Source organism: Chiloscyllium plagiosum, chromosome 11 (genome assembly GCF_004010195.1).
Source record: "Chiloscyllium plagiosum isolate BGI_BamShark_2017 chromosome 11, ASM401019v2, whole genome shotgun sequence".
Classification (NCBI taxonomy): Eukaryota; Metazoa; Chordata; class Chondrichthyes; order Orectolobiformes; family Hemiscylliidae; genus Chiloscyllium; species Chiloscyllium plagiosum.
In genome coordinates, this window is record NC_057720.1 from 44,178,116 (window position 1) to 44,203,750 (window position 25,635).

Sequence of the window (25,635 nt, forward strand, 5' to 3'; positions counted from 1 at the left end):
TAGTGATCCTAATTGGATGCCATGAACTTGCCCTAGAAGATCAATTGGCTGAGTGACTCAGAATCACACAGTACAAAAGAGGCCCTTCAGCCTGTCACGTCTGTACCACCAAAGCTACACTAAATCTACACTAGCCCCACTTTCCAGCAGAGGGCACATAGCCTTGAATATTATGCCATTTCAAGTGCTCATTCAAGTACTGTTTGAAAGGTTGTGAAGTAACCCTCCTCAATTAAGCTCCCAGGCGGTGCTTTCCAGGTGCCCTGCATCCTCTAGATGAAAAAGAAATTCTCAAATTCCTCCTAAACCTTCTGCATTTTACCTTAAAAATGGTGCCTCCATTGTTATTGATTCTTCAACTCTGCTGTAGTTGCAACTGTGAGCATTTTGCAAGCACTGGTTGTACTTGCAATTCCTCACAAAGTTCTTTGTCTCAAACTGTAAACAAAAAAATCACAGGGCCTAGGTCCTTCGCCTTCAAAGTGAACTAGTAAGAGGAGGAAACATGAGGGGAAATTCAAAATTCAAAAGGACTTGTGTGCCTGGGAGATAATTTTACTTGTAACTATCGCTGTTAATAAGCTAAATAAATCCAATCTGTGATGTTGGACCTGGGTCTCAAATGTTTTTGATTTAATTGCTCCTTTTCAAATGGATCGGTACAATCAACCCCAATCTAAAGCACGGAGATTTGAGGATAATATAGCAAGGGCCAGAGAAATTCAGGAAGGATGCAGCAGGGAGGGATAAGAAGGGACACTTGTCAGCCATTCCTTCAATGAAGACTTGTTCCGGTCCAGCAGCAGAAATTAGACCACCTGGAGAGACAGAGATGATCACCGTGTGTAAGACTAACCTTCACCAAGTTCATCAGAACTTGCAGAGCTGCCTGGGCAACTTTAACTGCACAGGTAGTATCTGGTCCTCGTCTGGTTGCCAGTAATAATTTAGATAAGGATTGCAACAAAGACTTAATGTTGTGATTGGTAGAGTAATAATGTAAGCATCAGAAGCTTTAATTTGAAAGAATAGGGTTTTATAAATATTAAGCCTTATAGTCTTTTGTGTCTTTAGTGCATTTTGTGAATAAAATTGAATTACAAGTTGACTCTGATCCTTTAGTTAGTCTCACAAGTATAATACCAATTTACATAGAAACTGGTCAAAGTGCCCAAAACACAGACCACACTAATCTCCCTCAATTCCTCCTGCTCATCAGACCCCTTGCTTCTTGTGCACTTCTGGCAAGTTATTTAGGTTTTCCTCTGGAAAGATTTAACTGAAATATTTGGTTAATTGCTCTGCCATTTCCTTGTTCTCAGTTATCTACTCTTCCCCATTCAGTCTTAAGGGGCCTACAGTTGTCTTGACTAATCTTTTTCTTGTTACATACATATAAAAGCTCCTACAGTCCACTTTTATACTTCTTGCAATTTTATTCTCATACTGTATTTTTCTCATCAATTTTTCAGCCCTCCTTAGCTGAAGTCTAAATTGCTCCCAATCCTCATGTTTGCAACTTTGCTTTTCCTAGCAACATTATATGACTTCTCTTTAATTCTAACACAATCCTTAATTTCTTATGTTAACGATGACTGGGCCACTTTCCCAGTTATATTCTTTCATCAAAGGAATGTATAAACTCCTGCAACATAAGCATTCATTTCTTAAACATTTGCCATTATCTATTCAATGTCATGCCTTTCAGTGAAGCTAGCCAATCTATTGCAGCCAACTCACCCATTCTACCTTAAGTTTCCTTTGTTTAGATTTAGAACCCTAGTTTTGGTTTGGTCTACTTCATTTTCAACTGCAGTGAAAGACTGCTATCATGCTGTGGTCACTGTTTCCAAAAAGATTTGCACAAGACTATTAATTAACTTTTTGATATTGCACAAAATAAAATCTAGAAAAGTTCACTTGCTCAATAGGTTGGTCTAAAAAAATCTTGCACACACTCTGGGAAAGTCTGTACTTTCATGTTACTGTGTGGAAAGCTTTTTAAAAGAAATATTCATTATGTAAAAATAAATTCTATAATAACCCTGGGTGCAAATGTGTTTGAAACAATTTCATAAACAAAGTTGTGTGATAATAGGAACTAGCAGAATTCAATACAACATTCATTCAGAAAAGTATTTATTTTCCAAATTCTCTTGCTCATTCGAACATTCAAAATATTTAACACAACATAAAATTAAGGCCTTCATGCCATCTCAAAAGCTGTAGATTTGACTTGTAAATTACTTTAGATTGTAATCTATTAAATATTGAAACTAAATACTGCAAACGACTTGTTTACAGGTGTAGTTGAGTTAAATAGAGCAAAAGGTCAATTTCAATATGTTTGCTTACAAGTCTCAATCACTGCTTTAATACTAAATAGTGATCCATTTTTCCGCAAATATGCCAATTTTTGCACCCGCCCCCGAAGCCCACCGTTTCAAATGATCTAGATATCCATAGCCCTTTGATTTTGGATCTTTGAGGCTTAAACAACTTTGCTTCAAATTTGGAATTGGCACAAGTAATCTCACAAGCTAGATCCATCTTGTTTTAACATGAAATTTGAAACTATCAACATCTAGAGATATGTAGCTGTAAAATACCTGAGTTTTTAAACGCATCCTCCCCTATCCTGGCATACATGCATGCGAAACTACTCAAGCGTTAACGATTGTAACAAAAACCCGCCACGAGACCCCATATCAGCTGTCAATCACTCAAACGGCAATGCCATTTGCAACAGTGTCGCAGTGGGAAATGCACGAAACCTCCCCAAGACCACTCACTTTTGATTCTACTTTATGATCCTTACATACAGCTACGTGAAAAAAAATCTAACAGTTGAAATATGCCATCACTTTTTTCCTTCAGAACACTGATTCTCAATAACCAATGTTTAAAGTCGCAGGAGCTGCTGCCGACTTGACAAAGTGTTGAGGCTAGCTCGCACCTGAACAAGTCGCTGAGATCGAGCGACCGTAATTAGGGGTACAGGCACGAGAAAGAGTCGCAGGTGTTTTTATTTAACGGCCACCTGTTCTATGTGCTTTGGGGCACGCGGCCACCAAATCGTCTCTTCCCCCCCACACCCACCTCACTGTAACCACGGTAACCAATGCAGCGTCGGGGGTGGATAAATCTAGGAATTCTGGGATTAAAATGGCGGACAAGAGAAATGATTCTGGTGTGTAATGTTGCTTGTTTCGATTTGTTAATTGTGGATGCTGTAATGTTTTGCATTGGTAAAATGATCTGTAATAGCTTTTCGTAGCCTTTTTGGAAAAGAGTTTGGCAATCAGTCCATTGTTAAATCGTTTAACTCAGAGTGCGATGGGTACTCTGTTGTAATGCTTTAATTCTTGTTCTGTTGCCCAGTTTCAATATATAAATTGGCTTAATTTGTGATAAATTCAGAATATCTCCACATGTTACGCCAGAATGTTAATATTATTAAATAAAATGAATAGCACTCCATAAAGAGAAATGATATTTATTTAAAAATTATCCGCTTTGTTCTGACGTTGAAAAATGCACGTTTCGCAATTTAATTCCTTATCCAATATTTCAATGTACATATATAACATACATACACAGCCTTGATTAATTGCCCCCATTGTATTCTAACTATAATGAACTTAGTCTGGGACTAAGATCAGTTTCAGAACAGATGATTATAACAGTTAAAAAATAATTGTTCAAATACTACGGTAAACCTGTTTGTAACAGCACTGAAGTAATCAAACTATTTTAAAAATACAGGGTGATTGAGTCGTTCAGCTGTGTATCAATAAGCTGTTGATTTTCAACATCGTAAGTGGCGTTGTGTTTTACATTGTTAAAATAAACTTCAGCTGGAGAACTGACTTTGGAACAGTCATGTCTCAGCATCAATGCAGTGGAACAGATAGTTTACTCCATTTTGTGTGAACAAGAATGCTCATGTTAAAAACGTTTGGATCTCCCAATTTATTTTACTTAGATTATAATGTAGAGTCCAGTACTTTTGATTACCTATTTAAACTGAATAATGTACAAATAACTAAGTAATTTGGTAGTATTCTTTAAAGTTTGAATTTCTTAATGACAAAGCTAGGTTCTGATTATGTATGTGGCACCTTATTTGAATAATAGCATTTCATTTATCATTCACATTTGATTCTCTGTATAGCTTAGAGTCAAATTGCTGGAAAAGTCAGTAGTTAATATGGAAACTGTTCTGAAATTGTAATGAAGTACAGGTATGTGAAGAATGTTAGCCGCCCTACCTGGTTGAATGTGACTCCTGAGCCTGCAACACATAACTATTTAGCACTCTCATGTGGATAGTGCTGGGATGACTAGTGTTGGAAGTGGAAACACGTACAGCTTCAGTCAAATGGATTCTCCTGATAATGCAGCAGAGTAGAAGGAGCTTTATTTGATATGGACATTTGACACTGAGATTAAATGGTCTTCAGTTCCAACACTATTTGATCAACGTAACATTTTACTAAACATTGCAATTAAAAATAAACGCAGCTTTATAAATTCTTGGATAAGGAAAATGAGTATTATTAGATTTGAGATTTAAAAAGTCAACATTGAATACAATTATACGGGATTAAAAATTTGTTTGTTTCCTACTGTGGCTAGTGCCTCATACTGCCAGGAGATCCGTTGTAAGGTGTGCCATGGTCCTCTTGTGCCATTATTGCACATCTGATATAGATTGCATGCAAGTACATTGTGATACCTGTAATCCTATTACATATAGGTCAACCCCTCTTTCCACTCCCCTCCAATTTGATCTATAGAAAAGATCTCTGTAGCCTTTCCATTTATTTGGATGTCACTATTCATAATTTTTTCTTTGCTTTGTAATTTCAAATACATGTTTATACCATGTTGGAATTTTTATCATAAATCTTAGCATTCACATTTCTAATTTTTTCCATTGATCTTTACTTATGGTCCACATTTCTGAAGCATATAGGAAAGTAAGATCTTATGAGTTTTTACTTTTGTTACGATCTTGATTTTTCTTGTTAACATATCCTTCATTTTCACAAGACTACTTGTGGCTATCTGTATTCTCCTTCCAAATTTGGCATCACAATTGCCATCTTCTGTTTTCATTTGACCTAAATAGACACATATTAGCGATAGGCAGCATGATTTTGTGTGCGAGGTGTTCTGTCTCCCAAACTTGATTCAGTTTTTTTGAGAAAGTGACAAAGGTGATTGAGGGCAGGGTGGTGGACATATTCCTTATCTTTGACAAGATCTCATGGCAGGCTGATATAGAAGATACAGTCACATGGGATCCACCAGTGAGCTTGTGAGATGGATGCAGAACTGGCTTGGTCAGAGTGTAGTGGTGGAAGGGATTTTTTTCCAACTGGAAATCGTGACTAGTGATGTTCCACAAGCATCCATACTAGGAGCCCTGTTTTTGTCCAATGTGTGCAGGAGAGTTTCCTGACTCAGTATATAGACAGGCCAACAAAGAGCAAGGCCACATTCGGTTTGGTACTGGGTAATGAACTGTCCAGGTGTGAGATTTGGAGGTAGGTGAGCACTTTGGTGATAGTGACCACAATTTGGTTATGTTTATTTAGCTATGGAAGGGGATAGGTATATACCACAGGGCAAGAGTTATAACTGGGGGAAAGGCAGTTACGATGCGATTAGGCAAAATTTAGGGCGGGGAAGGAAACTGCAGGGAACGGACACAATTGAAATGTGGAACTTATCAAGGACATGCAGTAGATGTTTCTTGAATAAGTCTGTACCTGTCAGGCAGGGAGGAAGTGGTCGAGTGAGGGAGCCATGGTTTACAAAGGAAGTTGAATCTTACGTCAAGCAGAAGAAGAAGGCTTATATTAGGATGACATGTGAAGGCTTAGTCAGGGTGCTTGAGAGTTACAAGTTAGCCAGGAAAGACCTAACGAGAAAACAAAGAAGAGCCAGGAGGCATGAGAAGTTGTTGGCAGATGGGATCAAAGAAAACCCTGAGGCTTTTCATAGGTATATCAGGAATAAAGGACTAGACTAAGACTAGGGCCAATCAAAGACAGTGGTGGGAAGTTGTGCGTGGAGTTTAAGGTGATTGGAGAAGTGCTAAATGAATGTCTTTTTCCAGTGTGAATACCGATGAAAAATAATGTTGCTGAGGTGAATACTGAAAGACAGATGGGATTGAGGTTCATAAGGAGAAGAAGTTAGCAATTCTGGAAAGTATGAAAATAGATAAGTCTCCTGGGCCAGTTGGGATTTATCCTAGGATTCTCTGGGAAGTCAGGGAGGAGATTGCAGAGACCTTTGCTTTGATCTTTATGTTGTCAATGTCTACAGGAATAGTACTAGAAAACTGGAGATTAGCAAATGTTGTCCCTATGTTCAAGAACGGGAGTAGAAACAACCCTGATAACTATAGATATGAGCTGAAAATGTGTTGCTGGAAAAGCGCAGCAGGTCAGGCAGCATCCAAGGAACAGGAGAATCGACATTTCAGGCATAAGCCCGTCTTCAGGAACTTCAGGGCTTATGCCCAAAACGTCGATTCTCCTGTTCCTTGGATGCTGCTTGACCAGCTGCGCTTTTCCAGCAACACATTTTCAGCTCTGATCTCCAGCATCTACAGTCCTCACTTTCTCCTCAACTATAGATATGAACCTTACTTCAGTTGTGGGTAAATGTTGGAAAAGGTTATAAGTGATAGGATTTATAATCGTCTGGAAAAGAATAAATTGATTTGGGATAATCAATAAATAATTTTGTGAAAGGTAGGTCATACCTCACATGCCTTATTGAGTTCTTTGAGAAGGTGACCAAACCGGTGGATGAGGGTAAAGCAGTTGATGTGGTGTATATGGATTTCAGTAAGGCATTTAATAAAGCTCCCCATGATAGGCTATTGCACAAAATAGGGAGGCATGGGATTGACGGTGATTTAACAGTTTGGATCAGAAATTAGCTAGCTGAAAGAAGACAGAGGGTGGTGGTGGAAAGGAAATGTTCATCCTGGAGTTCAGTTATTAGTGGTGGACCACAAGGATCTGTTTTGGGGCCACTGCAGTTTGTCATTTTCATAAATGACTTAGGTGAGGGCATAGAAGAATGGGTTAGTAAATTTGTGGATGACACTAAAGTCAGTGGAGTTGTGGACTGTGCCGAAGGATGCTGCAGGTTACAGAGGGACATAGATAAGCTGCAGAGCTGGGCTGAGAGGTGGCAAATTGAGTTTAATGCAGAAAAGTGTGAGGTGATTCACTTTGGAAGGAGCAACAGGAATAAAGAGTACTGGGCTAATGGTGACATTCTTGGCAGTGTAATTGAGCAGAGAGACCTCGATGTCCATGAAAATAGATCCCTGAAAGTTGCCACCTCGGTTGATGGGGTTGTTAAGAAGGCATATGGTGTGTTAGCTTTTATTGGTGGAGGGATTGAGTTTCGGAGCTATGAGGTCATGTTGCAGCTGTACAAAACTCTGATGTGGTTGCACTCGGAGTATTGCGTGCAGTTCTGGTCACCACATTATAGGAAGGATGTAGAAGCTCTGAAAGGGTGTTGTGAGACAATACAAGCATGATATGGATAGGCTGGAGACTTGGGAGAAGTAATGTTAGATAGAATTTATTCTGTACAAATGTGAGGTGATGCATTTTGGAAGATGTAATGCAAGAGGCGAGTATATATTAAATAGCAGAACCCTCTGAAGCATTACGTACAAAGAGATTTAGGCGTGCAGTCCTGCAGTTTCCTGAAAATGACAACAGAGGTGGATAATGTGATCAAAATGGCTTATAGCATGCTTGCCTTTGTCAGTCAGGGTGAAGAATATGAAAATTGGCAAGTCATGTTATAGCTATGTAGAACTTTACTTAGACCACATTTGTAACATACAGTTCTGGTTGCCACACAACCAGAAGGATGTGGAGACAGTAGAGAGAAGGTTTACTAGGGTATTGGATAAGCCTGGTTTGTTTTCATGTGAGCATTGAAGCCTAAGGTGCGACCCGATAGAAGTTTATAAAATTGAGCGGCGTGGATGAAACAAGTTGTCGGAGTCTTTTTTTTTCTCAGGGTAAAAATTTCAATTCCTAAAGGACATTGGTTTAAGGTGAAAGGGGGGAAAGTTTAAAGGAAATGTGAGAGGTGGTGACTGCATGGAATGCGCTGACAGAGGTGGTGATGCAATAGCAATGTTTAAGAGGTATCTTAACAGATAAATGAATAAGCAGGGAATAGAGGGATTTAGACTACATGGAGGCAAAAAGTTTTTCTTTAGAAAGGCATCATGTGTCAGCACAGGATTGGTGGGCTGAAAGGCTTGTTTCTGTGCTGTACTATTCTTAGTTCATTGTATCTATTTGTTCCAGTATAAAACCACTCACTTCAATATTCACACTAGTTTCCTCTAATTGCTTGTATCATTGCATATAACTTTTTGCTGTTTACGCTCTGAACTTCTAGATCTTACTTAAATGACAAAGGTCCTGGATTAGTGGTGCTGGAAAAGCACAGCAGTTCGGGCAGTATCCGAGGAGCAGAAAAATAGACGTTTCAGGCAAAAGTCCTTCATCAGGAATACAAGCAGAGTGCCTGAAGGATGGACAGATAAATGAGAGGAGGGTGGGGGTGGGGAGAAAGTAGCATAGAGTACAATAGGTGAGTGGAGGTGGGGATGAAGGTAATGGGTCAGAGAGGAGGGTGGAGTGGATAGGTGGAAAAGAAGATAGGCAGGTAGGACAAGTCCTCATTGGGACAGTGCTGAGCTGGAAGTTTGGAACTGGGGTGAGGTGGGGGAAGGGGAATTGCGGAAACTGTTGAAGTCCACATTGATGCCCTGGGGTTGAAGTGTTCCGTGGAGGAAGATGAGGCGTTCTTCCTCCAGGCGTCGGGTGGTGAGGGAGTGGCGGTGAAGGAGGCCCAGGACCTCCATGTCCTCCTCTGGGACACCTACACTAATCAACCACACTGCCCTGTGGCCCAACATTTCAACTCCCCCTCCCACTCTGCTGAGGACATGGAGGTCCTGGGCCTCCTTCACCGCCGCTCCCTCACCACCCGCCGCGGAGGAAGAACGCCTCATCTTCCGCCTCGGAACACTTCAACTCCAGGGCATCAGTGTGGACTTCAACAGTTTCCTCATTTCCCCTTCCTCCACCTCACCCCAGTTCCAAACTTCCAGCTCAGCATTCTATGCTACATTCTCCCCACCCCCACCCTCTTCTCATTTATCTCTCCACCCTTCAGGCACTCTGCCTGAATTTCTGATGAAGGGCTTTTGCCCGAAACGTCGATTTTCCTGCTCTTCGGATGCTGCCTGAACTGCTGTGCTTTTCCAGCACCACTAATCTAGAATCTCGTTTCGAGCGTCTGCAGTCATTGTTTTTACCTTAAAGGACAAAGGGCCACACCTGATCCTGCAAGTGGAACTGTATCCTCAGCATTTTGGAAATTGCATCTTGCCTCCAATTTTTGTCCCTATTCAGTTTTCTGAATATTTGTTGTGTACTGATTAAATACTTCTGCCAACAATATACAGCTATGTCTTAGAATCATAGAGGCCTACACTATGGGAAAAAAAGGCCCTTTGGCTAATTGAGTCTTCTGTCGTCAACAATAACCTTTAACTATTCTAATCTCATTTTCCAGCATGTTTTGACATCGCAAGCACACACCTGAATACTTCTTCAATATTATGAGGGTTTCTGACTCAGCCATCCTTGTCGGCAGTGAATTCTGGATTCCTACCATTCTCTGGGTGAAAAACAATTTCCTCACAGCCCCTGTAAACTACTTGCCCTTAACTTTAAACCTGTGCCCTTCATAAAGGGAAAAAATGTATTCCTGTGTACCCTGTCAATGTCTCTCATTTTATTCATCTGAATCATGTTTCCTTTCAGTCTCCTGTGCTCTAAGGAAAGCAATCAGAGTATCTGATCTCTCTTCTTAAATGAACTTGTTCAGCTCAGGCAACATTTCGGTATATATCCTGTGCACACTCTCCATGCATTATATCTGCTTCTATTTGTGCAGTTCTGGAATCCAAATAATACTCCAGCTGTGGCTGAACCAATATCTTATTTTATGCAATTTCAAAATCATCTCCTTCCTCTATGCTTCAACAAATAAAGGCAACTTTCCATCTGTCATCTTAACCACTTTACCTCCCTGTCCTGATACCTATAAAGGACTGGTGCACATGTACACCATGGTCCCTCTAATTCTCAGTGTTTGCCAAGGTCCTACATTCACCATGTATTACCTTATCCTAATCCTCTTTCCGCTTGAAACTTATCATCTTGTCTGATGCTCACTAATTGGTCCCAATATAGGTTCCAGTAACACGTTTATTAATTTCTGGTGATAAACATGATAGAAAACTTTGTAAAGTTTGTGAAGCAGATATGTAAGTTTTTTTTTAGATTAGATTAGATTATATTACTTGGATTAGATTAGATTAGATTACTTACAGTGTGGAAACAGGCCCTTCGGCCCAACAAGTCCACACCGCCCCGCCGAAGCGCAACCCACCCATACCTCTACATTTACCCCTTACCTAACACTACAGGCAATTTAGCATAGCCAATTCACCCAATCTTTGGATTGTGGGAGGAAACTGGAGCACCCGGAGGAAACCCACGCAGACACGGGGAGAATGTGCAAACTCCACACAGTCAGTCGCCTGAGGCGGGAATTGAACCCAGGTCTCTGGCACTTTGAGGCAGCAGTGCTAACCACTGTGCCACCGTGCCGCCCACACTTGCACCTCTTTTATTAACCAAAGGCTATTCTTGTGTTAAATATTGCCTCATTTATTTCTGCTCCGGGTATAAATCCAGATTGAATGACACCAACAAAAACAGAAGTTGCTGGAAAAGCTCAGCAGGTCTGGCAGCATCTGTGAAGAGAAATCACAAATAATCGATCCTTCTTCAGAACTTTGATTTCTCTTTACAGATCCTGCCAGACCTGCTGAGCTTTTCCAGCAACTTCTGTTTTTGTTTCTGATTTACAGCGTCCGCAGTTCTTGCGATTTTTATTTTGCATGACACCAATTAGAACATAGAACACTGCAGGCCCTTTGACCCTTGATGTTGGTTCCACAGGTCGGTGCAATCTGAAGCCCATCTATCCTGCACTATTCCATTTTCATCCATATGTTTATCCAATGAACATCTGAATGCCCTTAAAGTTGGCAGGTCTACTACTGTTGCAAGCAGTGCGTTCCATGCCCCTACTACTCTCTCTCAGTATGGAAACTACCTCTGACATCTGTCCTATATCTATCACCCCTCAAATTAAAGCTATATCCTCTTGTGCTAGCCATTACCATCTGAGGAAAAAGGCTCTCACTGTCCACCCTATCTAAATTTCTGATTATCTTATATGTCTCAATTAAGTCACCTCTCAACCACCTTCTCTCTAATGAAAACAGCCTCAGGTCCCTCAACCTTTCCTCATAAGACCTTCTCTCTCTATCAGGCAGCATCCCAGTACATCGCCTTTCCAAAGCCTTTACATCCTTCTCATAATGTGGTGACCAAAACTGTATGTAATCCCAAGTGCGACCGCGCCAGAGTTTTGTACAGCTGCAACGTGACCTCATGACTCCGAAACTCAGTCCCTCTACCAATAAAAGCAAACACACCGTATGCCTTCTTAACAACACTATCAACCTGGGTGGCAACTTTCAGGGATCTACTTTCATGGACACCGAGCTCTCTCTGCTCATCTGCACTACCAAGAATCTTACGATCAGCCCAGTACTCTTTATTCCTGTTGTTTATTCCAAAGTGAATCACCTCACACTTTTCTACATTAAACTTCATTTGCCCAGCTCTGCATCTTATTGATGTCCATCTGAAACCTGCAACATCCTTCAGCACAGTCCACAACTTCACTGACCTTAGTGTCATCTGCAAATGTACTAACCCATCCATCTGTGCCCTCCTCTAGTTCATTTATAAAAATGACAAACAGCAGTGGCCCCAAAACAGATCCTTGCGGTACTCCACGAATAACTGATCTCCAGGATGAACATTTCCCATCAACCACAACCCTCTGTCTTCTTTCAGTTAGCTAATTTCTGATCCAAACTGTTAAATCATCCTCAATTCCATGCCTTTGTATTTTGCGTAATAATCGACCATGGAGAACCTTATCAAAACGCCTTACTGAAATCCATATACACCTCATCAACAGCTTTACCCTCATCCACCCGTTTGGTCACTATCTCAAAGAACTCAATAAGGTTTGTGAAGTACGACCTACCCTTCACAAAACTATGTTGACTATCCCTAATCAACCTATTCTCTCTGGATAATTATAAAACCTATCTCTTATAACCTTTTTTAACACTTTACCCACAACCTAAGTAAGGTTCACTGGTCTATAATTATCAGGGTTGTCTCTACTCCCGTTCTTGAATAAGGGGACACATTTGCTGTCCTACAGTCTTGAGACATTATTTCTGTAGACAATGATGACAGAAAGATCAAAGCCAAAGGCTCTGCAATCTCTTCCCTGGCTTCCCAGAGAATCCTAGGATAACTCCCAACCAGCCCAGGGGTCTTATCTGTTTTCACACTTTCCTGAATTGCTCACACCTCCTACTTGTGAACCCAATCCTGCATAGTTTAGTAGCCTGTATCTCAGTATTCTCTCCGACAACATTGTCTTTTTCCAGTTTGAATACTGCCGGAAAATATTCATGTCCGTAACTCCTCAGACTCCATGCACAACTTCCCACTACTATCCTTGATTGGCCCTAACTTTTCTCTCGTCATTCTTTTATTCTTGATATACTTAAAAAAAACTTTGCAGTTTTCCTTGATCCTACCTGCCAACGACTTCCAATGTCACCTCCTGGCTCTTCTTAGCTCTCTCTTTTTAGGACTTTCCTGGCTAACTTGTAATTCTCAAGTGCCCTAACTGAGCCTTCACCTAACATATCATCCTAACATAAGCCTTCTTCCTCTTGACAAGAGATCCAACTTGTTTAGTAAACCACGGCTCCCATTCTCAACCCCTTCCTCCCTGTCTGACAGGTACATACCTATCAAGGATATGCAGTAGATGTTTCATGAATAAGCTCCACATCTCAATTTTGCCCATCCCTGCAGTTTTCTTCCCCATCCTCTGCACCCTAAATCTTGTCTAATCGCATCATAATTGCCTTTCCCCCAGCAATAACTCTTGCCCTGTGTTATATACCTATCACTTTCCATCGCTAAAATAAACATAACTAAATTATGGTCACTACCTCCAAAATGCTCACCTACCTCCAAATCTAACACCTGGTCAGGTTCATTACCCAGTACCAAATACAATGTGGCCACGTTCCTTGTTGGCTTGTGTACATACTGTGTCAGGAAACCATCCTGCACACATTTGACAAAAACTAACCTATCTAAAGTACTTGAACTATAGTATATCCAGCCAATATTTGGAAAGTTAAAGTCCCCCATAACAACTACCCTGTTACTTTCACTTCTATTCAGAATTATCTTTGCTATCCCTTCCTCTACATCTCTTGAACTATTTGGAGGCTTTTAGAAAACTCCCAACAGGGTGCCCTCTCCTTTCCTGTTTCTAACCTCAGCCTCTACTACCTCAGTAGATGAGTCCTCAAATGTCCTTTCTGCGACTGTAACATTGTCCTTAACTAACAATGCCACACCTCTCCCTCTTTTACCACCTTCTCTGTTCTTACTGAAACATCTAAATCCCGGAACCTGCAAGAACCATTCCTGTCCCTGCTTTATCCATGTCCCCTAAATGGCCACGACATCGAAGTCCCAGGTACCAACCCAAGCTGCAAGTTCACCCACCTTATTCCGGATGCTTCTGGTGTTGAAGTAGACGCACTTCAAAATACCTTCATGCTTGCCGGTGAACTCTTGCGACCTTGAAACCATATTTCTTCCCTCACTACTCTCAACCTCCTGGACACTGGAACTACAAATTAGGTTCCTATCCCCAGGCTAAATTAGTTTAAAACTTCCAGAATAACCGTGTTCTGCTTCATATGTGTTATTAGTATTTTCTGTTATGATTTTGGTTCCTCCAAACGTTCAAGGTATATTAAACCTTTATTTGTTGATTATGATGCGTGTTGTTTGCATGGCATTTAGAGTACATGAACTCAAAGAGAAAATCTCCCGTTTATAGTTTTGCTGGAAGCTGCTTGTATGATGATAGGGCAGATAGACATGGCATTGGCTTGCAAGCAGTTGATGGGCCGCAAGCAGTTGATGGGCCACCAGCAGTTGAGAAAAATTAACCAGGTAAGTGATATTGTCATTTCATAATCCTTTCTTAACTGTTTTAGCAGATTAAAAGTAATTCTAGCTTCTATAGTCTAGAATGCTTGGGACCAGGTCTTTTCTGGATTTTGGAATGTTAAACCAGAAGTGTGTAAACCAGAAAACACGGTAGACGTAAGTATATACCTGAAACACAAAGCAATGAAATGCACCAAGAATAGTGAGATGTCTTGAAAAGAGTTCGTATTACAGAAGAGGAGGTGCAGAAGGTCTTTAAATGCATTAAGGTCTACAAATGCCTGGGACCTGCTAAGTATTTCCCAGAACTTTGTGGGATGCGAGGGAGGAGATTTCTGGACCCCTTGCTGAGATATTTGTATCATTGATTGTCACAGTTGATGTGCCAGCAGGTTGTTTAATGCCATTATTTAAGAAAGACTGAGGAAAAGCCAGGGAGCTATAGACGACTTAGCTGTGCATCAGTGGTGGCTAAGTTGTTGGAAGGGATTCTGAAGGACAGATTTACATGCATTTGAAACTTCCTCCAGCATCATCCTCCGCACTTCCGCCACCATCATCTTCCGCCACACATACATCAGATCATCCTCTACCACTTCTGCCATCATACATCACATAATCCTCCATTACTTATGTCACCTGCAAACGGACCCCACCATCAGAGACATATTTCCCTCCCCACCCCTATCAGCATTCAGGAGAGACCATTCCCTCCGCGACTCCCTCGTCAGGTCCATGCCCCCCCCCACCTGCCCACATCTCACTCCCAGCACCCTTGCCTGCCACTGCAGGAAGTGCAAAACCTGCACGCGCACCACTCCCTTCACCTCCGTCCAAGGCTCTAAAGGATCCTTCCACATCTGTCAGAAATTTACTTGGAGCTCCACCAATGTCATCTACTGTATCCATTGCACCCAATGTGGTCTCCTCTACGCCGGGGAGACAGGACGCCTACTTGCGGATCATTTCAGAGAACATCTCTAGGCACCCGCACCAACCAACCCCACTGCCCCATGGTTGAACACTTCAACTCCTCTCCTACTCCGTCAGGGACATGCAAGTCATGGGACTCCTCCATCGCCAAAACTTTACCACCCGATGCCTGGAGGAAGAATGCCTCATATTCCGCCTTGGGATACTGCAACCACAGAGATCAATGTGGATTTCAACAGTCTCCTCATTTCTGCTCCCCCCACATTATCCCAGTCCCAAGCCTCACCCGCCACTGCCCTTCTGACCTGTCCATCACCTTTCCTATCTATCCGCTCCACCTTCCTCCCTGGCCTATCACCTCCTCCCTCAACTCGTCCACCTATTGCATTCTCAGCTACCTTACCCCCAACCTCACCCCCCCCCCCCTCCCATTTATCTCTCAGACCTCCAGTCCATAAGCATCATTCCTGATGAAGGGCTTATGCCTGAAACATCAATTCTCCTGTTCCTCGGATGCTGCCTGACCTGCTGTGCTTTTCCAGCACGACACTCTTGACTCTGATCTCCAGTATCTGCAGTCCTCACTTTCTCCACAGATTAGGAATAGCCAGCATGGCTTGGTGTGTGGGAAATCATGTCTCACAAACTTGATTTGAGTTTTTCGAAGAAGTGACAAAGGAGATTATTGTAGGCAAAGCTGTATGTTTGGACTTCAACAAAGCATTCATCAAGGTTTGCCTCACAGCACTAGAGACCTGGTAATTCCCGCCTCAGGTAACTGTCTGTGTGGAGTTTGCACATTCTCCCCGTGTCTGCGTGGGTTTCCTCCGGGTGCTCCGGTTTCCTCCCACAGTCCAAAAATGTGCAGGTTAGGTGAATTAGCCATGCTAAATTGCCCGTAGTGTTAGGTAAGGGGTAAATGTAGGGGAATGGGTCTGGGTGGGTTACTCTTCGGAGGGTCGGTGTGGACTTGTTGGGCCGAAGGGCCTGTTTCCACACTGTAAATAATCTAAAAAAAAAAGGTTCTGCATAGTAGACTGATTAGTAAGTTTCGATCCTGTGGATCCGGGGGAGCTAGGCAATTGGATACCAAATGGACTTGAAGGTAGGAAACAGAGGGTGGTAGTGGAGGTTGTTTTTTGGACTGGAGGCCTGTGACCAGTGATGTGCCAGAAGGATCAGAGCTGGTCCACTGCGTTTGTCTGTTTATATAAATGATTTGAATGTGAATAAAGGATATATGGTTATTAAGTTTGCAGATGACTCCAAAATAGGTACTGTAGTGGACAGTGAAGAAGATTATCTTAGAATACAATGGAACTTTGATCAGATGGGCCAGTAGACCAAGAAAAGACAGATGGAATTTAATTTAGATAAATGTGAAGTGCTGTGTTTTGACAAGGCAAGCAGGGCATGACCTATACTGTTAATGTTAGCGTCCTTGGGAGGTTTGTTGAGACCTAGGGGTACACGTGCACAGTTTTTTGAAAGTGGAGTTGCAGGTAGATAGGATGGTGAAGAAGGCATTTGGCAGGCTTGCGTTGAGTACAGGAATTGGGATGTCCTGTTCTGGATCTACAGGACATTGGTGAGGCCACTTATGGAGTACTGTATACACTTCTGATGGCCCTTCTATCGGAAGGAGAGGGTGCAGAAAACATTTACAAGCGTATTGTCCGGTCTGGAGATATTGAGTTATAGGCAAAGGCTGAATAAACTGGAGCTTTTTTCCCTGGAGTATTGGAGACTGAGGGGTCACCTTCTAGAGGCTTATAAAATCATGAACGCCATGGATAGAGTGAATAGCCAAGGTCTTTTTTGAAGGTGAGGGTGTCTAAAACTAGAGGACATAGGTTTTAAGGTGAGAGGAGAAAGATTTTAAAAAGGACCTGAGTGGTAAAATTTCCATGCAGAGGATGGTGCATGTATAGAACAAACTACCAGAGAAGGTAGTGGAGGAAGATACAATTATAACATTTAAAAGGCATTTAGATGGGTATATGAATAGGAAGGGTTGACAAGGATATGGGCCAAACGATGGCAGATGTGACTAGATCAGATTGGGATATCGCTTGGCGCGAATGAGTTGGACCAAAGAGTCTGTTCCGTGCTGTACGGCTCTAATTGTTTTGCTTCTCCAATTGTGTCTTCTGTGTTTCTACTCCTAAAATATTGTAATAAAATGATGCTGATGCCAACAGAGAATCAGGCCATGCAAGTTGGCTAAGGCTTAAATTACTGGCAATGCTAGTAAGAGTAATTGGTAATTTGGATGATAGCAGTTTCACCAAAGTTACTTCGAGGTAGTGGAGTCACAATCAGTTACTGGGCTTTCTGGAGTTATACATTTGAAAGAATCTGGATGTCCTGTGCCTGTGGTATTTGCCAGTCTATCTGCCCAGATGGTACTGAGCTTGGTACCCTCATGATCACCTTAGTTGGCTTTTGCATTGTTGATAATTGAACATTCCGCAAGGCGTATTGTGAAACAGTTTGTGCAGTTTGATTAGATGTGGAATTGTCTGAATGATTAACTGATTAATTGGAAATGACAGCTGTTGTCCTCCTCTTGAGAGCCTTCTCTTGAGAGTTTTGCAAGCCATTGTTCTGAGTGTATTTGTATTTCCTGTTTTAGAGACAAGCACAACATAGGTGGACTCCTACTTAATGTTTTCTGTGCTGGATATTTTGGTGAAGACAGACTGAGCAAAATCTGAAGAATTAACCAGGGGTATGCTGGAGAAGTCTGCTGAGAAGGTGATGGTATTGCAACTAGATGTGAAAACATTAGCAAAGGAGAACATGGAAATTGGGGTGCCTTGTTCAAAGAGATGCTGCATATAGTTAGCCAAGTGACTTGACTCCTATTTGACACTCAACTATATGTATGCAGGAAAATTGAATGGATCCTTCTCTGCTGCTGATCACCTTGCTGTTTATGAGAATGATTGAAATCATGTCACCCCTTAAATTGATAGGCAATGTGGCAACCATCTGAGTCTGAGTGCCGAAAGTATGAACTTATTGTAGCTGCAACAGGATGGAGAGAGTAGATCTGATCTGAATTGGGAGATAGCAAGACTTATTTGCTTGGGTCTACTCAACACATTTCTGACCAATTGGTGTTTCTGAGCAATAGATTTCAGGACTGAAGAAGTTGGAATGGAGAACCAATAACAAGACTTTAAACAGTACACTGCTGAGTACACATGACCTTGAGTGTCATAATGTTATGTGTATGTTATGATGTCATAGTTGTTTAAAGTTAAAAATCATACAACACCAGGTTATAGTCCAACAGGTTTAATTGGAAGCACACTAGCTTTCGGAGCTTCGCTCCTTCATCAGGTGGTAGTGGAGGGCTCAATCTAAATATCGTGGCATAGACAGAGAACACAGGGGCCTAACACCTTCAACATATTGTCTAGCTATTACCATTGTTAACAGCTAACCTGAAAATGCAACCTTTTAAAAAAAAGGTTTTGTGATTTACACATGAAAGAAGTGAAACTGTCATGGTATTCTAACCGATGAAAGGCTTAACATACAATCAATTTTTCAATGTATAATTTCAGTTACATCACACTGTAAATTTTTGCTATAAATTCTGTGTGTTAGGATTGAGCCCTCCACTACCACCTGATGAAGGAGCGACGCTCTGAAAGCTAGTGTGCTTCCAATTAAACCTGTTGGACTATAACCTGGTGCGGTGTGATTTTTAACTTTGTACACCCCAGTTCAACACCGGCATCTCAAAATCATGGTTGTTTAACATCTCTAAATGCATCTGAAAAATCTTAACAAAAACAGCAAGTACAAAAATATGGCAAAAAAATTGTTTTTGGAAAACTTCTTGTTGATTAGTAATTAACATCGTGATATGATGTTGCCAATCCTGTTATTCATTGTTCATTACTATGGCATGCATTCACATAACATACTGGTAGATATTTTTCCAGGAAATCAAAAGCCAAGAATTATGGGTAGAATCTTATAGGGATCAGAGTGAAATGGGCCATGGCTATGTCTGGCAGAATTGGGCTCCAAGTGGGACAAGGCCCAACTTGATGTCGGGTGCAACTCGCACTATGATTTATGCTTTCCATAAATGGCATGGTGAGATTCATGCTAGGCAGTGGTGAGGTGTTAGTTTGACAGGGATTAATGCTCATTAAACATCTTGTTAATGGTACAGCTTGCCTCATTGATAATCATCCTACCATCCTACCAAACTCAGCGAATAAATTAGATGTCGGGAATCCTTGACAAGAAAACCAGAATGAACACCTATTTGATTCAGCTCACTGCTTGCTCTGAACAACCTCAATGTTGGAATTCGGGAGCATCTCACGGAATGCTCCACTGTACCAGTCCCACACACCCCATGTTCACAGATAGTGGCATCTGATGTGTGCCAGCCTCTAAGAACCGTTATGATACATCTCCAGTCCACTATTAGAATTCTTCTGCATTTGAGTGCTCACTTTGATCTGCACCAGCTGTGTAATGCTGTTGCAAGGACTCCCAGCTTGTGGGCTGTACCAGGCTGCATCTCTGCGCTCTTTTTCTTTATGTCTTAGTGTTCACTCACTTTTGACCGTTGCCTTTGTACTACCAAGTTCAGCAGGGCTTCCAGGAATCTATAGGAAAGAGGGGTGCTGACTCCTTCATCTGCTGTGCCTGGGTAAAATTTTAACAACTGTGCAGGGTAGCTTCAGGCCCACAATGCTTGTACTGATGCGCAATGGGCTTTCACGTTCACAAAGAAGCTGGTCAATTCGGGATATCTCTTGAGTGGTGAGTTGATCCGGAAATGGTATGTGGCAGGATGAAGTGGACATATGGCTTGACAGAAACCACAGGTACAGTAGGCAGTTAATTAGGAGAATTTGGTAAGAAAAGTTGAAATGTGTCACTCGACCTATTGGTGTCAAGCCCGTCCAAAGTGTTTGACACAACTTGGACTTAGCCGGTAATTTGCAGTAGATTTGACCTATAATTCTTGTGTGATTATTCTTTCAAATATTTTCATTTATCACTATTTATTTCCACATAACTTGCAAAAAAACTAGGAATGAAAATTAAATGTTGACTTCACAGTTCAGCCACCTGTTTTTGCAGTAGCTCAACCCAAGGTGTGATTCAAAACTATAGTGCATATTTTATTTTATATGATGATGATAAACTTTTTATGCCTCATTCATTAGCGTTCTATGAAGTCAATTAACATAGATGCACAATGCACACGATTTCTGTTTAAAGGACTTGCTGTAATGTCTTTTTTTTCAAGGTCAGAAGTCTCAGGACACCGGGTTATAGTCCAATATATTTATTTTAAATCACAAGCTTTCAGAGTGCTGCCCGTTTGTTATGTGAAGTGGAGGGAAGCAGTCAGGCACAGAATTTATAATTAGAGAGATCAAAACATCATACAAATGGTATAAGTGGAGTGTTGACAGGCCAAATAATAGGTCTCTGCAGGCGATCAAGAGTGTCAGACAATGAGTAAAGTATCCACAACTGAATAGCAGGTGAAGGAATGACCTATAATCCAATTAATAAGGCAGAGAGATAATAACAAAACATTAAAAATAAGGTGGTGCTGGAGACAAAACAAATGACTGGAATTATATGATAGGTATAAGTGTCCCTGGAGCAGAGAAACAATGCTATGTTCTTCGCAGCCTTCAACATGTCATCGATGACGGCGAACATCTTGCCAGGGATATCTCAACACCTACAGTTCTCACTTTTAAACAACCGCTGAACCTTAAACAGTCTATTTCTCGCAGCAAACTACCCAGCCTTTAGGACAACAGCGACCACAACACCACGCATCCCTGCCACAGCAACCTCTGCAAGACCTGCCAGATAGTCAACATGGATGCTATCATCACACTTTGACAACACCAAACACCATGTACATGGCAGATACTCATTTGATTCGGCCGATGTTGTCTACCTCATATCCTGAGGCATATCCTGATGAAGGGCTTTTGCCCGAAACGTCGATTTGGATGCTGCCTGAATTGCTGTGCTCTTCCAGCACCACTGATCCAGAATCTGGTTTCCAGCATCTGCAGTTATTGTTTTTACCGCATAGTATATAAGACCAGGCAGACACTACGGCAACGGATGAATAGACACCATGCATCATATCTATCGTGCACCACTTCTGTGGTCAAGGATATTCAGCCTCCAATCTTCAGGTAAGTGTCCTCCAAGATCGACTTCAAGATACACAACAATGCAGAATCGCCAAACATAAACTTACAGCTAAGTTCCGTACCCATGAAGATGGCCTCAACCATGATCTTAGGTTCATGTTGCGCTCCATGTGATCCCACCATGCTGTTCTGTATCTGTAAAGTCTTCCTCACTGTCCTGTTTTGACACCATCACCTTGATAACTTGTAATGATCCCTCTGCCTTAATTAGTTTGCACAGTTTTGGATTACTTGTTACTTTGGTTAGACCTTCAGCATGCGACTTTTGTACCTATCATATTATTCCAGTCATTTGGTTTGTCTCCAGCACCACCTTATTTTTAATGTTTTGTAGTTATCACTCTGCCTTAACTAATTGGATTACAAGTCATCCCTTCAGCTGTTGACAGTTTACTCACAATGTCTGACACTCTTGATCACCTGCAGAGATCTACTTTTCAGCCTGTTGACACTCCACTTACACCATTTGTCGGATATTTTGACCTCTCTGATTACAAATTCTGTGCCTGAATGCTTCTCTTCACTTTACCTGATGAAGGGGCAGTGCTCCAAGAGCTTGTGATTTCAAATAAACTTGTTGGACTATAACCTGGTGTCATGGGACTTCTGACCTTTTCCACCCCAGTCCAACACCAGCACCTCTACATTATAAGTTTTTAGACTTTTTAACAGAAATTTAGAATGCTTGGGTTTCTGTCATGGCCAATATTTTTGCTCTGAGAGTCTGTGCATGGTAATCAGTATACTGATACCATTTGCAGCATTGTCTTGCAGCTCCAGAAGCCATTGCCTCCCCACATGAATTTCTGAGGTCTGTGCAGAAGAAAAATAATACTAAGTGGCAACACTGGCCACAATCCACTAGGAAAGTACACTGATACTTCAGCTCTGCCTCTCCCCTGGATTGTCACAGAAGTTAAAGATACAATTTAAATTATTGAAAGTTCACAATTTAACTAACTGATAAACTCAAGTTAACAGAATACACTGGCCAGTTTATGTAAAGATTATTTATTATAAATTGGTTCTAACCACAGGCAAACTAAATATTGATTAACTTAACTCTACTAATGTAAACACAAACCAATACACACATGCAGGCAGTCACAGACAAACATATATATAAATTATGAGTGGAGAAAAAAAAATAGTGAAGCACATTGAATAGCAACAATCCACAGGATTCATTACTATCGTCCTTTCTTTCCTTCCACATCTTTTTGAACTTCAGTCTTCGTATTTCCAAGTCCTTCCAGATATTTACTGAGGATGCAGGGCCATTGGTACTCTAATTGTTTAGTCTCTCAGTTAGAGGTAACCATTCATAGCGAATGATGGGAGAGAATAGCTAGCAACGTTCAGTTCTTTTACTTATCGAAAAGGAAGAAGAGATGCTGTTTGTGTGTGGTCTCTATGCCTTTTACCCCTATATTGGTCACACATAAGCTGTCCACCTGCCCAGGAGCCGATCAGGGTTGTCATTGCTGATAACATCTAGCCCCTGAACACACACCCATGATGTTGTTAAGTCTCAAACATCTTTTCCCTCTGCTCGAACAAAGCATGGCACAAATACAACTTTCAATAAGTTTCAGTAACTAAATTGGATTTAAAAGTTCAATGCGTTCTTCCATATTCCTTGCTTTAAAACAGTCCTTTTCGCATTTATGTCCACAATTCAAAATAAAGAAAACTAAAATAATGTGGTCTTTACAGGATATTCCTGGTGTCACCCTGCAAAAATGATATTGTTAATATCATTAAACTAAACCTGGTGTATCTATTTTTCCAGAGAAAGTGAGGACTGCAGATGCTGGAGATCAGATTCAAAAAGTGTGGCGTTGGAAAAACACAGCAGGTCAAGCAGCATCTGAGGAACAGGAGAATCGACATTTTGGGCATAAGCCCTTCATCAAGAATGTGGGTGGAATGGGGGTGGGGGAAAGGCGGCTGAGAGATAAATAGGGAGGGATGGGAGTGAGGTAGCCAGGAAGATGATAGTTAGATGCAGATGCAGAGTGATGATGATAGGTTGGAGGGGAGGGTGGAGTAGATAGGTGGGAAGGAAGATGAACAGGTAGAACAGTTTAAGAGGGCAGTGCCAAATGGGAGGGTTGGACCTGGAATGAGGTGGGGGTAGGGGAGATGAGGAAACTGGTGAAGTTGTTGTTGATGCTGTGTGGTTGGAGAGTCCCAAAGCAGAAGTTGAGGCGTTCTTTCTCCAGTCGTCAGGTGGCTTGGATTTGGCGGTGGAGGAGGCCCAGGACTTGCATGCCCTTAATGAAGTGGAGGGTTAGTTGAACTGGTCAGTCACAGGATGGTGAAATTGTTTGGTGCGTATGTCCTAGAGATCTTCCCTGAAATGTTCTGCGAGTTGGTGTCTTGTCTCCCCAATATAGAGTGAACATTGCTGAAATGTATCGATCTTGGACTCTGTTCAGTTTGTTATTTTTTCTGTTCATATAAGATTTTGATCATTGATCATCCAGATCTTCATTCTATGGAGAGTAGAAATATCAATGGAGAGAACTTGCTGATATTGCTGTGTAATATGACAAGATTTTGATATTCTCTTTTTATGAATGCTGTGATAGCAATCATTTGATGTAATCTTGAAGTACATACTATTTATGTATATGTATGAATATTTTTGGTGGAGAGTAGAGCTTAGTTCAAATCTTTTGAATGGAGATCATTGACCATGTTTGGAATTCAAGTGCCTGTTAGCATGCGATGATGTTACCTCCTTTTGAGGCTCAAAGGGCGAAATAGCCTACTCCTGTTCCCAAATGCTGAAGTTTCACCTTCATTTACAGGCTGAGATTTATAAGTCACATGAATAGCCCTGGAACTGCACATCTTTCCAATAACTGATATCCAATGTAAGTGGTGGTTAGTTACTCAAATTTTGAACTGGGATAATCATATTTAAATTAGGATTCGTTGGAATTACAATATTAATACCAACAATCTAACAACAAACTTCCAATGGATTTCTCATGGAAAAAATATTGTAAAACAGAATCAACAATGGAAAATTTCAACACATCTCACTCTAAACTTGAGGGTACATCCTTTGTGCTTCCATGCCATTTATTTTCTTCTGTTTTTTTTGTGGTGTATCTGAGCCTACTTGCCAATATGTTTCAAAATTATGGGATGGCATTCACAAAGATTGAGCTTGATTTATGTGATACTTTGACTAAGAAGAAAAGAAGACTTTTACTGAAACAATCTTAATCTGAGGCTTAATCTCCATGGTGACAAGAAAGTGTATGATGTGAAACATCTTATTTTATTTGCAACTGTAGGAAATAGCAGGTAGTAACCTGGTGTAAACAAAGAAGTGAAAAACTTTTATTGTTCCATCCCTTGCATCAATAGAGGGAAGCAATAAATTTCACCTGTAAATTTGAAATATGAAAACTTACAGTATATTTAGTGCGCAATGTTTTGAAAAATAATCTAGTTATGGATAATGCGAATGAAATTATACCATTGTGTTCCTAATGTCTGTTTCACCGTTCTGTTAAATCATTATTAGTCTAATTTTCATTTACCTGTTTTTGATCCTGATATCGCTGTCTTGATTTGAACAAATTTCTGCTAATTTACTTTGATCCATCCTCCATAACGTTTTGGTGGAGATATTTCAGATATCCTCTACCTATGTGGAAAGTGCTTCTTGATTTTGCTCCTAAGTTTTTTTAAGATTGTGTCCTCTGTTATAGATTCATAGGGCACCAGAGGAAATAGTTTTTCTGTAGTTACCATTTTCAAAATTGTTTTAAACCATTAATCAAGAAAGGATCTCTCAACCTTCTAAACTCAAGAGAAGGCAAGCTCCGTTTCTGGAACAACATCAATGGTTTAACATCATGATGAATCAGCACTGAACCTTTTTCTGAGGCTATTTTAGCTTTCCTGAGCGACTGTGTGTAACACTGAATACTTCTGAAAAAGCTGACCTAGACTCTATACAATTAAGATTCAACTGTTTCCTAATTAAATTCCAGCCATCATAGATAATGATCAATATTCATCAGTCATTCAACTACTTTTTCAACATGAGGATTAGTTTATACTTATTAAGTGATTATTTATATTAGCATCAATTTGTTCCTCTACTGTTCCAGATAAGGAGCATTAAGGAAACTTTGATTTGGACCCTCTGATGGACATTCTGTGTCCATTTC

The 25,635-nt window shown here is 41.0% G+C and overlaps 2 protein-coding genes across 2 annotated transcripts in view; one reads left to right on the top strand and one right to left on the bottom strand.

Annotated features, from left to right (window-relative positions):
* Window positions 1–2,709, bottom strand: part of elavl4 (ELAV like neuron-specific RNA binding protein 4) — a 148,026-nt gene extending 145,317 nt beyond the window's left edge. The window contains exon 1 of the mRNA XM_043699229.1: window positions 2,610–2,709. Coding sequence (XP_043555164.1) covers window positions 2,610–2,627 — 18 coding nt within the window. The 5' untranslated portion in view covers window positions 2,628–2,709. The remainder of the gene's footprint in view (window positions 1–2,609) is intronic.
* Window positions 2,710–2,913: 204 nt separating this feature from the next.
* agbl4 (AGBL carboxypeptidase 4) overlaps window positions 2,914–25,635 on the top strand; it is an 862,393-nt gene continuing 839,671 nt past the window's right edge. Inside the window, exon 1 of the mRNA XM_043699224.1 lies at window positions 2,914–3,190. Coding sequence (XP_043555159.1) covers window positions 3,166–3,190 — 25 coding nt within the window. The 5' untranslated portion in view covers window positions 2,914–3,165. The remainder of the gene's footprint in view (window positions 3,191–25,635) is intronic.